We start from the raw sequence: 13,607 nt of genomic DNA on the forward strand, positions 1-13,607 counted from the left end.
ATAGAAACATTTTAAATCTAAGCCTTACAAAATACAGGAGAGATTTTTGACAAGTAATTTCAATACATCCTAAATAAATATAGTTTTGTGCAAAATAAATAAATTCTTGTTATTTTTAAATGAAAAAAATGTATTGTACATTAGTTTAATTTTATTGCTCTAAAATAAATAAGAAACATTTTATAATATTAAAAGAATTAAAAAATTTTTAATGACACCTCATGTGTTTTGTAGTAATTTTAGTGCAGTAAGAAAGCATTACTAGTTTACTGTAAAAAAACTCTTCCTCACTTCTTTAATAAATGTCTATATCCATGACTGAGCCGCTCTTAGACAGCACCGTGCCTGTCAGAATTCAAACTTCAACTGTCGGTGACGATGCGGCCACGACAGTCTGGTGTCCGTGCGGACATGTGTGAACTTGCAGGTTGAAAACTGTGCTGTAATTCTTTCACTGTATGACGGCCGACACACGTGTCGGGCACGGTGTGGGTATGTGTGTCCCGGCCTTTAACAGTTGGCCACACTCGTACAATGTACTGTTCTGTAACAGTGTTGCGAGGCAGTGACCCCAGCGTGAACGTGGTGCTACTAGAAGACTGTGCGGCAGTAGTGGGAGTGGCCACCGCTGGAATATGCATGGCTCTCTCCGCTCACTATAATTCCCACATCCCTGACGCCATTGGCTCTCTCATCGTGGGAGGCATCCTAGGCTGTGTGGCATCGTTCATCATCTACACCAATGTTGCCGCACTGGTGGGCAGGTTAGTACACACTACCTTATAACATATGAAATATCCATGAATCGTACACTTTATTGACCGTTTTCTCCATGATTTGTGATACAAAGATGTGTAAGTTTATTTATTAAATATTTAATATGTAACAAAATACTGGGTCATTAAAAAGTTGAATAAATAAAAAAATAATTCAATACCAATTATAGATTAAAAAATCTTTGTTTTGTTGTAATAAGGTGTTTTATATATTTGTATAATATATTTGTACTCCACACTGTACCGAATGGACAAAACACAAGGGGTTGGAATGAATACTCGATTTGCAAAGTTTACTTGTATGTTTAATTATGGCAAATAAACATAAAAGCACCACTTCTACATGTTAATGTACTGTATTGCTACGTTGCTGCCAAATAGAGTGATAATGAATTAAATGATATCATGGAGGTGGGCCTAATGGTTCCAATGTTCTATGGGAATTTTGCATACAAGCTATATTTAAAACTTTGAAATTGACTTCCCTTCACGATAATGTCGACACACAAACACGGCGTCAGCATCTTGGCTCGACATTGCAGCTGTAGTCGGTAGTGAATTAGAAGTCTAAAAAACTAAGTTGAAATCAGAAACTCAGTTGAAATGAGAGACTCGAAGTTAAATAAGAGACTCGAAGTTGAAATCAAAGACTCGGAAGTTGAAATAAGAGACTTGAAGTTGAAATAAGAGACTTGAAGTTGAAATCATAGACTCAAAATTGAAATCAGAGAGAAAAATATGTATTATATCAAATACAACTAAATAACCAAACTAAACACTTTAAGCTGTTATAAGTACAATAAACTTTAGATCAATCGTGTTTGATCATTTGATCAGTTATGATTGAAGCAACAGTTATCGGTTGTTGCAAATGAAAAAATTTTGAATTCTCCTATTCTATTCAATGTTTTATGGATCCCCAGAAAAAAATCCAGAGGGTTATGTTTGGAATTCTTAGAAGCCAGAGCATGCAACTTGACCTATGTCAGTTATGGTTAGGGTACCAATCACTAAGAGTGCAACATACTGTATCATCAAAATAATAAAGAGAGAGCTATTCCTGGCTTGTTATCAAATTTTTTTAGAAAATAATTTTCAATTCAATTTGATTATTTGTTCAATAAAAAAAAGAACTGTTCAATTCCTTTGTTATTCATTAGTTCCCACTACTCATTTACGTTTAAAGCATCTAAATTGTTAAATTCTTTTTCTATTACCCCAAACCCTTCTCTTATTTTTGTTTATTTATGAAAAAATGTTGGAGGCAAAATTGTGTTTCTATAAGCAAATTGATATTATATACTAAAGAAATATTGACAAAATTCATCTTTCTTCCACACAGTTGTAGCCTGAGACAAAAACTTCTCATTTTTGCAGTTGGAAAAACAAAAGCAGTTGATCATAAATAAACCTAAAGGCTAAACCTAAACTATATCTTATACAGGATGATCGTAAAGTACTCAGGTAATGTTCCCAGACAAATAAAAACTGCTTATAGTGTATTTCAAATTTTAAATATTTTTCTCTGGAAGGCCCCCCAACTCAAAACTTTCAAATTTGAATGCCCATATGTGATACCTTTTGAAAGGGATTAACAAATCTAAATTTGACCACAAACCGAAATTCTGTATGTTTATTGGTTCTCAATATTTTTTAAAATTCTTAAATTTAATTTATAAAAGTAATCTATGCATGTAAAATGTTCAGCCGTATAAAACATTTAATTCTTTACATTTCCTACTGTAACAAATGCAGCTTTTGTGTTGTCACTGTGTCAGAAGTAACTGAGGAATTGACATAAATTTGTATTTTTGACATAAATTGTCTTGCTTTTCTTTAATTTAAGAACAACTTTTGCGTGTTTTCAATTTTTGGCAACACATTGTTAAAGTGATCCAGAAGACTTACTGGCAGTTAAAAAGAGTAGGTGAGATAACATCAATACCATCATGTGGTTTTGATTTCAGGGATGAAAGTTTGCGTAGGGCTTTCAATGCGTAGATAGATAATGAGTTAAGGAAGCTAAAATTATTCAGTCGTTTTTAAAAGTTCAAGTATTGATTTCATCTTTAGCCTTTTTGTATCGCTTGTTGATGTTGATACATTCATAATGCTATCCAATGTTACCTTGATTTTAGACAACTTGATGTTTTTCTAAGTATGTATCATTTTTATGTTAAAGGTCTATTCCACACGAATATCTGGAGAAAATAAACACTGAACTGGAGTCAGACGTAATGATCCGTGCCATCCACGATGTCAAAGGCATTGACATGGGCAACTCACTAATTAGATATAAGGCTGAGGTGGATTTTGATGGAAGAGAACTGACAAGGTCTTACCTGGATAAGCAAGATCTCAATCTGTTACTGGAGGTAAGCAAATTCTGTTTCCAAAATGATATTTACACGAGATACCTTTATGGTTTTAATCTTACGCTCTGAAGTAATACCACGAAACATTTTACAGGAGGTGAGGAACTTCAAGAACATTGATGAGTTCGAAGCTTTCATGTTGAAACACAGTGAAAACATTGTGGACATGATGGGAGGAGAAATCGATAGGATCGAAATGAAACTTAGAGTAAGTATATTTTTTTCCAAATCTAATCTGGGCAAATTTTTTGTATCTACAGGTATCTATTTTTCATCCAAACTTAATAGGATTAATCATACAGAAAGTCAAAAGTTGAAAAAAGCTCAGTGATTTTTTTGTACTTCTACTTTTAAAAACTAATATTTGCATTTTTAGACATCAGAAACTTTTCACTTCCTTGAGAAAGTAGTCTGTGTAGAATTTGAGGTCTCTTAACATTAAAGGTTTTCACATACTTTTCATAAACTATCACCATGAAGGAATGAGGGATTGCTGATAGATAAGTATTTTCTTAACTCTTTGTTATTGTTTAGGATTGTATTCTTGTAAAATAAACCATTAGAAAATTACAAAGCCGTTCACATAAATATTTAAGGCATCTTTATTATCACATTTAACTTTATCAAAAACTTTTTAATTGTTGGAAATTTTGTGGAGTTTTGTTATAAAATTAATTAACGTAATAGTTTAGGATATAACATACATGTGTGATAAGTTATACAGGGATCTATTTTGGGTCCATGCTTTTTATCAACTTTGGTGCCTGAAGGAAATAGAAAAGAATATTTGTGTGTAAATTATGATAACCTATTAATTATACGACAAAAACAGAAGGACAAATTGATGCATCCTCTTGTATAAATTGAACAAACTAAAAACAATTTAGTGATGCTATAAGTTACTATTATATAATTAGACAAATTTAATCCCTTTTTCTATGTTAAAAGTGGAAATGGAGACAAAATTTAAAGTAAGCTTTAATAATTTATTTTTATTGAAGTTAAAATTACGCAATCCTTAAATTATTGTACAGTAGGACCTTGATATATCGAACCTCAAGGGGATTTACAAAACTTCGATATATCAAGAATTTCGATATAATGGGGTTCGATATATCAAGGCTGTTTGGGGCAGACTTCGATATATAGAGGTTTACAACTGTTGTTGTATTATTCATTATATCAAGGTTAACTCTGACAGACTTCGATATATAGAGATCCACACCCACTACAATAATACAGTACAATTAAGAATCGTACATTACTTTATCGGGAAATGTGAATAAGAAATTAAACAAGTACATTATACATCAATTTAAATTTATTTATTTTTTAACTAAACGTATAAAGTAATATTATTACATAAATATGAATATGAAATACTGTAACGTCTTAAAAAGTTATGTTGTACAGTATAAATACACAAGTCTGAAATACGGTTCTACTGTACTGTATTTTAAATGTTTAAAATGCTACTGTAATGTAGGCTTACGTACATGTTATAAAGAGTTTGCAAAACTTATTTACTGTTGTTAAAAAAAATCTACTCGCACTAATCGTGGTGGTAACGTCCAAATTAAACTGAGGGTGGAGTGGTGATCCACCACTGGCGTCTACAGAAAACAAAGGAGTGTTGGTGGTAGGGGTTTCAAGTCTCGACATGGAAAATACGGTACCTACTCTACTTTGATGGTTGTTTGTTTGCACAACACGACAATACAGTACTAAAGTTCGTTTCGTTGATAAACTGAAACTTCGATATGTTGAGGTAATTATAAGAAAACTTCGATATATAGAGGTAAAAAATAGGCAAAATTATTGGCGAAAATTCGATATATTGAGGTTATTTACTTGAAATCTTCGATATGTAGAGGTAAAATTAGCATTGAAGTAAATGGGACATTCAAGGGGAATGACAAAACTTCGATTTATCGAGGAATTCGATATATTGAGGTTCGATATATCAAGGTCCTACTGTAGTAGATAGAAACTTCAATTTAAATAAACCAATAGAAATAATCAAGAAAAAATGGTAGTTGAATCAGTATATTCGCTTTAAGAGGAATATTATCTGACTTTTGAATAATATTTCTGCTTTTTGGAGTACATTAAAGAATAATCTGAAGCACTTATTAGTTCTAAAAAAGCTAAATAAAATTAAAATTCAGTTGTCATAGATTGTCTCTGTAAATGTATTTTTTTGTCAGATTTGTCAATTTTAACAATGTATGGGTCAAAAAAAATTTAATTTTTAATGGAGTTGTTGCAGTTACTTTAGGAATTTCATATAAGTTCATGCTTTTTAATATATTTTACCTTAAGGATTGAATGTATAATTTAGGTGCTTTTAATTTTTTAATTATTAGTGCAAGGCTTTTTCTGTTTTATTTCTATAAATGTTTTTATATACTATTATGTTTGTGGCTCAACTCAATCATACATGTTGCGCACTATTAAATAAATAATGTTTAAAATTGAAGTTCAATAAAACAACTAACTAGTGTTTTGAATTTTGTTACAGAAAAAATTTCCTGACGTGAGACACTGTGATTTGGAAATCTTGTAAAGCCTTGTTTTATATTAATGAAGATGCTGTGATAGGTTTGTATTATCTTTGATATATTATAAAGTAGAATTCTGTAGTTATAAGATGTTGTTATTATTTATTTTATTATTTTTCTGTAATTGATTGATTTCAAACATTATATACATGTTTCCTCTCTCTTATGTGATTTTACTCCTTAAAAGATTAACCCATGATTCAGCATTGTTATAAAGTTGTCCGCAACTCTCACACTTGCTCCAGTTTGTTCACATCTTATTATTTACTTAGTAAGAGAAAGGCATTTAAAGCCCTTAAGAACCAGCCGTATTGAAATGACCCCAAGCTTCACCCATTATGAGCAGTCGTAAGCTTCAAACACCGGGATCGTAAGGGTGGTTAACCTCGGCCTTAGCGACCATTTAGTTGTTGGGGCCTGAGGTCTTAGACCTTGAGAAGGCCCACGAGTCTCACACTGTATAAAGCCAAAAGATAGCGGGAAGCTCTCAATTTTGGATTCAGAGAAAGAACCTTTTGTTGTGAAACAAGTAATATCGAGCACGACCAGATAGGAGGCGATCCTCCTCAGGTAGCATACGCTGTGGTGCTCTAGGTGCTCTCGCGGCTGTACCCACTGTGTTATTTAAGTCCAAAATGTCATTTCACTCGGTCAGTAGAGAAAGCACGTCCTGCATTCAACCTCACATCATGTAGGGGCAGCTTCTCCAAGAGAAGGCAACCCTGTAGCGATGCGGACAAAAATTCCAGACAGGATGACAGCTCATAATACATGTAGTGTTTCAAGATATCTGTCTATCGTCAGTTGCATGAAGAAGCGCAAGACGTTGGAGTCACGGACGGATGATCAGCGTGATTCGCAAAGAGATAGATCATGTTGTGATGTCTATCAAGATCTTCTTAGCCGGGAAAGTTTCAGTAATTGAGTTTAGTCTCCTACACTGGCTTAGAATGTACTCGAAGATAGAGCAAGCTCTCAATCTTCATCTGAGTACGCTGTACTACTGCTGTATCCATGCTTATCCAGCAGGTTTCCAACTTACATCCTATATTCATTTACGTTATAATGTCATCGTTATATTTTATTTGTTCCTTAAAGAACCAACGTAACTGTTATCGTACTAATTTTACCACACCCATTTTCTGTCAACCCAGAGAAAATGCGTTGTAGCGGCGCTGTGATCTCCTCATGGAATGTTCTCGTCAAGCCTCACCCCGTCGACAGATGAAAGAATCTTCCGCTCCATTCTCCACCCGACCTAACACGATGGCTGTCACGCAGGCGTGCTGTCTACTCCAGACTATGACTCCCTCTGTCTGTACAACTCTAATGTCTATTCGCTAGCTAATCTCCCCTGTGTTGTTAAAAGTTACCTAACTTATTTTTTACCAATTTTTAGGTGTACAATCTTGCTTTTTTATTTTTATGAAATATAAATCAGCCATGTGTGTTTTTTATCGAGCTCGTCGTCATTAGTCTGTTATAAAGTGTATTTTTGAGATAAGAAATAAAGCTTTATAATTTTACGGGAACAATTCAGTGTTTGTGTTGACTTATTTGTGTAGTAAAAATAAAACCCGTTTTGGTACTGTATAGTGTAGAGTATATGTAATACTACCTATTTATTTTGTAACCAGCGATTTATAAAGCACTGTAGATGGTCATCTCCGTGCTTGGTCGTTGTTGTTTAGGTTATAATTTAAGGATATGTTATTGACTTACCGCTTTTATTTTACAATTTACACACCTATTATTGCTATGTGTTTATTTATATTCTAACATATTTTATCATTATTTCTTTTCTGCTTTTTTCATTATCACTTTGATTGATGGAACTCAATATTTAGTTGTAAATTCTGTAAAAAGTCTTCACTTGATTATTGAGTCCATGGTCGCAATAAAAATGCATAATGCTTTATGTATGTAATTACTTATTGACTGTTCATATATTTGTATATCAGAAATTGATAAAATATGGTAGATACAGCAATTCCAAATTTTTATTAAAACTACAGTTCAACGTATTTTTATTGAATGGTACTGAGGATGATGTATCAAGCAAATTGATGTGTACAGAATCATCGTTTTAAAATTATAAAAGTACATTAACAATTATTTTGTATTTTTTACTTTTGAGAGTTGTTTTATTTAAGTATGAAACTGTCACTATTACTAAAGTATGCCCATTTTCTACATTGGCAAGAATGAGTTCTGTGATGGTGCATCTCCAAGCATGGAATTTGGCTGAGCGTCATTGAAGCCTATCACTCAATAGCTGACTCAATATCTGTCTGCTGGGAGGATGTAGAAATTTCTTTTCTGTAGATTATCTGTCTGTCTGTCTGTCCACAGGATATCTAGAATGAAATGGGTGACTTGAAATTTTGCGTGCAACCTCAGCAAAGCTTGTTATGCGTCTGGAATGCCTTGTATTAAGTTATTCTTTCACATTTTGTATATATAGAGCATAATAGCTTAAAAGCAACATAGTTTTTAAACATTTGTAAAATTGTCGTTTAGTGTATTAATGCAACAAAACATAACATTTTTGCTTCCACATATCTAAAATGAAAACTTTTTGGCATACAAGGAATTTTATACTTATATAGATTTTTATCCTTATTACTTTGACAATTCTGAAAAAATTACAAAAAAAATGTATAGATACATTTTCAGTTGCAAGTCAGAACTTTATTTTTGTATTTCAAATTGATTTGTAATACGTTAAAAATTAAAGGACCACAACATTTTCCTAAAACTCTACATTTTGTAATACAATGCCACAGCACTTTTAGCACAGAAATTCATAAAATGACATGGCACTAAAAGGGTTAAGTAATTAAATTCCCTCCTATTTTTTACAACCCATCCAGCATTACTGTTTATACTATACAACAATATTAATTTATTTCGCTATTCATTAGTTAATCATAAATTAATATTGCCTATTGTAAAATTATTTAGAATGTTTTTTATCTATCTTTGTTTCCGAAATTACTTTGTTTTTGTAAAGTAGGAAAAAAATTTTTAAAATTAAATACAATTTTTTGGACGTCTTATACAAGACGAATGGCTGGAGGAAGCAACGTGTTTTTATTCATAAATAATTAATTTTTCCCTAAGAAAAAATATTTAAAACATGACAGTTTTTAGAATTATATTTAATTAAAAATAATAATTTGTTCCAGATAGCAATAAATAAAAAAAAACATGCATCCCAGAAGCTGTAATTCATGTACATACTGTGAAAAGTCACATTTTTATCTTCAACCTTTTTTATTTCAGCTTAATTACAAAATTGCCTAAATGTTTTACTTTAAATGCCTGTTACTTCTCTTGGAGCAATAAGAAAATGGTCCTACTTTTTCTATTTTCAGGGAAATCATGTTTTAGGGTTATGATTTTAATAAAACATATTTTGTAACAAAGATTGGTTTATTAAAGTATTGTCAGTGAACATATTAAAGAGCAACAATTTGTATTCTAATTATAAATTTTGTATTGATACAACTTTACTATGTGTGTTAAAGTTGAGAAAAATAAAAATAAGCATTGATGCTACCATACAAATACGTGAGGGTTTTTATTACGTAGGATGTCCTGTTTACAATTTGAATGACATTAGGTCTTCCGATTTTACCATGTTGGAGTGAAACACAAGTTTTTGTACTTGAGTGAAAATATCGGATTGTTTGTATCATCAGCTCCAAAATGGCCACCATCCTTAACTAAACACATTGTGCTCTTGATCGCCTTGACGCATAGGTTTCAACAATATGTGTTACCTAAGCAATTAAGTGAGTCGACGGATGTGTGACAATAACATACCCAAACTTTTGTAATCGATTTTACAGTTAAATTGTAGATAATTTTCCTGAGCTAATAGTCATGCTGCAGTTGCTTGGCTATGTCAAAGTTGACCTTGACTGAGAAGAAGGTGTTGTCTCAGGGCATGCCTAGGTACTAATGGTGACAGAAATAGGCCTGTGAATCATACCTATATAAGAAATCTGTTAAAAATAATATGTTATAGTGCATAGAATAATATTCAAGATGGTCATAAATTTAGTTGTAACGAGAATTTCTTGAGAAGAACCTAGTAATAATTTGTCTAGTAACCAGTGTAGATTTTATCACTAAGAACAATGCTAATTCTTAAACCACTTTACTCCTTTTTTTTAATTTTGTGAATTATACCAGTAGTTACAACTAATGTACATCCAACTGTTTATTTTAATCTTCGATAATAATTGCTATACAGAAAAAATTTCAAAAGATGTTTCCTTTAAAATTATAAGCAATAAAGTAATTTTACTACACACAAACTCTGAAAGAGAATGCGTTATAAAAATTTTACTTTTAGAGTGACACATCGTGTAAAATTCAGCATGGGTGTAATATGGCAAAAGGTTTAACGTTTTTCTTAGTGAACAAAACTGGAGACCATTTCAGTAAAATCATGATGTTCAATGCACATTTGTTAAGAGCTAGCTGCACCAAAGTGATCCTTAGTTGTGGCTCTTAAGAGCACTGTTAAACTTTAACTGAAACTGCCGGTCATTTTTCCTAAAATTTCAAAAAATATTCTCCACTAATTTTTTTTCAAAAATTCAATAAAAATGGAATTACAATTATTAATCACTTCTCAAAGCATACTACTCTTTTATGCAAATAATAGAATATTTTTTCATTCTACATTGCTCAGCAACAAAAATGTATTAAGGCACACGTAAGAAGGTAATAAAAAAACTATGGACTTTTAATGTACTCAAGTTTGCTTTCTAAAGACATACAATATACATATTTGACTTATTTCAGCACTAAAAACTTCAAGGCGCAGCGTCAACTGACCATGTTTTAGACTATGTAGCGTCACAGCTGATATCAAATACGGTATTCGTAAATACAAAATTCAGGTCACAAACAGCAGAATAAAAATCTGAATACCAATAGGTTGTAAAGTATATATAATTGAGTTACTACATGAAATTTCATGTTAAAATTCCGACTTGAATAAAAAAAAGGACTTAGTCGGTACTACTCGGTACCAAACCGGCAGAACCAGGGTTGAACACTTTTATTCTCAGACTTTAGCGAAAGAATTGTGGTAGATGATGTTTGTTTCTAATTATGTAATTATTTAGCACAAAAACACTCTTGAAATTTTTTGTAAACTGAATGCTTTTTAAATGGGTAACAATGAAGTAAAAAATGTTGTGATACATTTTTCTGAACAATCAATCAATATTGAAAATTCAAAATGCTTTAGTACATGTATTACTTATGTAGTTAAAATTACCCATTTCCCACGATAATTCTACTTTTGAAAATGAAGATGTAATAGAGTTAGAGATTGAACATTGTTATTATGAGACTAAAATCATTATGGTTACCAGTATTCCAAGTTTTAGAAAGGCCAATTTTTTCTATATGTAAAGTTTTAAAATGTTGTACTAATAAACTTCAATGAACGTTCATATATTTTCTATTGATTTGTTTACAAAATCGTTAAAAAAAAAGTATTTTCACCAAATGCATGAAAACGTGTCATAATTTATATTGTTTAAAACAAGAACTCTGGTAGCAAAATATTTAAAGCTTTGTCAATAAGCCTTTTGAACTTTGTTTTGTCTACAATTAATATTAACATTATATCCCAGGTGCCGTGAATAGAAAAACTTAGTAGTTAAGATTATGCCAGGAGTAACGACTGTCAACGTTGATATTTAACTATATTTACAAATAGGAATATGTTGCATCTAGTTATTATGGATTTTGTACCATAATTTGTTAGAAATAATCGTCATATATGGTATTCCATAGTGAAATGGTTTGTTCTTTTTGTTAATAAAAGCTATAATTTTTTCAATTGTTATTTTATTTTACCTTACAATTTTCTCTTCTCTGAATAACAACTAGACTGGAAATACTGTGTCATAGCATTAATACCCTTTTGCAATTAGTACACAAATTAAAATCAAAACCATGTACAATGTAAAGATGAGGATGTTACATTTCATCCATTCCGTCACTATAACTCGTTATACCAAAAGTAACAGCTAGATTGTACTTGCTATGGATAAATGACATGTTATGTCGGCTAGTAGACAAAGTTCAGTAATTGTTGATTAGTAAAATTATGTTTCATTACTAAGGAACAAGTTTAAAAAATTTTATTTCAAAAGTGAATAATGCATGACTGGCTAAATGCATGTGTATCGACAAAATGCCAACTTTCCAGAAAATTAAGAGAACTGTTCTAATTTTTCATTTTACATCTTGATTATTAAATTTATTTATTAACCCTCAGAACACCTGCTTGCCGATACCGTCAATGCTTCGGACGTTGATGCGCAAGCCTTTACATTTTACATATTTATTTCACCAGCTGTTGAATAAAATCCATTTTTTTAATTTTCTTTGTAGCTGAAGACACAACTTTGATTTAATATTCTATAGAAATAACGATTTCAGCATATGATTTTAATGTGATTATTTTGCTGTGTTGAACAGCACGTCATGTTGTCATGCTTGTTATAAAAAATAAATATATCAATAAAACCAAACAAAAAGTAAGTAAATACTTTGAAATGGGCATACTAAAGTGTATGGGCATTACTGCAGATAAAGTATACAAATTTTAAAATATTTCATTGTGTAGGTGTAAAAAAGCTATATTTGAACACAGCTAGGGTTACACATTTATGACGATGTAAGTATAAGTTACAGTTTTTCAACAAACAGAATAAAAATGTATTTTGAAACACTAAAGTAAACAAAATTTTGAATTTAAATTAGTAGGTTGCCATGGAAACACAATTTTAGTATTGACTTCAAGGGGTATACCTAACAACATAATGTTTGATTTTTTAGATTATTTTTCTACTTTTTACAAATAAAATAGCACAATATCAGATACTAATTTATGATTGGTATTTGGACCATAATGGACATTATACAGAGTGTAAAAAGTCCCATACTTGGTAACTCCCAAACGATTACAGGTAAAGCAATAAAACGGTACATCATTACTGCACCTAAAAATCTACTTTTTGAAAAGTTCAATTTTTTTGTCATGTCAGGAGGATGGCCGAAAGGAGTCGGAAGAAAACCCTAAATGAGAGCATAGGTCGAGTAGTACATCAAATTAAAGGTACGTACGAGGACCTATATTGTCAATGTTTCAAACTTTAAACCATATAATTTTTTAAAGAGTGAACCCTTTGAGGTCGGAATTGTGACATTTTACTCTACTAATAAATACCTTTAATTTGATGTACTACTCGACCTATGCTCTCATTTAGGATTTTCTTCTGCCTCCTTGTGGGACATCCCCTTGACATGACAAAAAATGGAACTTTTCAAAAAGTAGATTTATACGTGCAGTAATGATATTTCAAGTTTTATTGCTTTACCTGTAATCGTTTGGGAGTTACCAAGTATGGGACTTTTCTTTACATTCTATGTATAAATTTCTTCAGTATTAGATGCTGAATAATAATAAATTAGTATCTAACTGATATTGAACTACCTATTTTATTTGTAAAAAGTAACAAAATAAACTAAATAAAGTTAACATTATATTGTTATACCCCTCGTCGAAAAAATTGGATTTTTCGGACAATTTTTTTCCGGAGCCCGGGTTCTCAGGGGTGCCGGACCGGGCCCCACCACATGTACTCGTATGTGAAGGGACAGTGTCGACGGACGAGGTAGCTCAATCTAACAACTGTAACGCTATTATAGACTAAATTTGTAATATCGGCAATTACAATTTCGATAAAACTGTGACTATTGCTTTAAAAATAATAATTTTACTTTTTATCGTAACAATAATAATAATAACAATCTCGATCTACGAGTATCTATTTATATCATGCATTCTAGCTGAAAAG

The 13,607-nt window shown here is 31.5% G+C and overlaps 1 protein-coding gene across 2 annotated transcripts in view; it reads left to right on the forward strand.

Annotated features, from left to right (window-relative positions):
- The window catches only part of LOC124363197 (zinc transporter 9-like), a 50,873-nt gene extending 39,292 nt beyond the window's left edge, over window positions 1-11,581 (forward strand). Inside the window, exons 11-15 of one of the 2 annotated variants that reach the window (XR_006922527.1) lie at window positions 554-764; window positions 2,959-3,151; window positions 3,246-3,363; window positions 5,673-5,752; window positions 6,867-11,581. Coding sequence is in view for 1 of the 2 variants with exons in the window: in XM_046818357.1 (XP_046674313.1) it covers window positions 554-764; window positions 2,959-3,151; window positions 3,246-3,359; window positions 5,673-5,717 (563 nt within the window). In the remaining variant the exon portion in view is untranslated. The remainder of the gene's footprint in view (window positions 1-553; window positions 765-2,958; window positions 3,152-3,245; window positions 3,364-5,672; window positions 5,753-6,866) is intronic. The other variant, XM_046818357.1, reaches the window with a different exon arrangement.
- Window positions 11,582-13,607: the final 2,026 nt, after the last annotated feature.

Source organism: Homalodisca vitripennis, chromosome 5, assembly GCF_021130785.1.
Source record: "Homalodisca vitripennis isolate AUS2020 chromosome 5, UT_GWSS_2.1, whole genome shotgun sequence".
Classification (NCBI taxonomy): Eukaryota; Metazoa; Arthropoda; class Insecta; order Hemiptera; family Cicadellidae; genus Homalodisca; species Homalodisca vitripennis.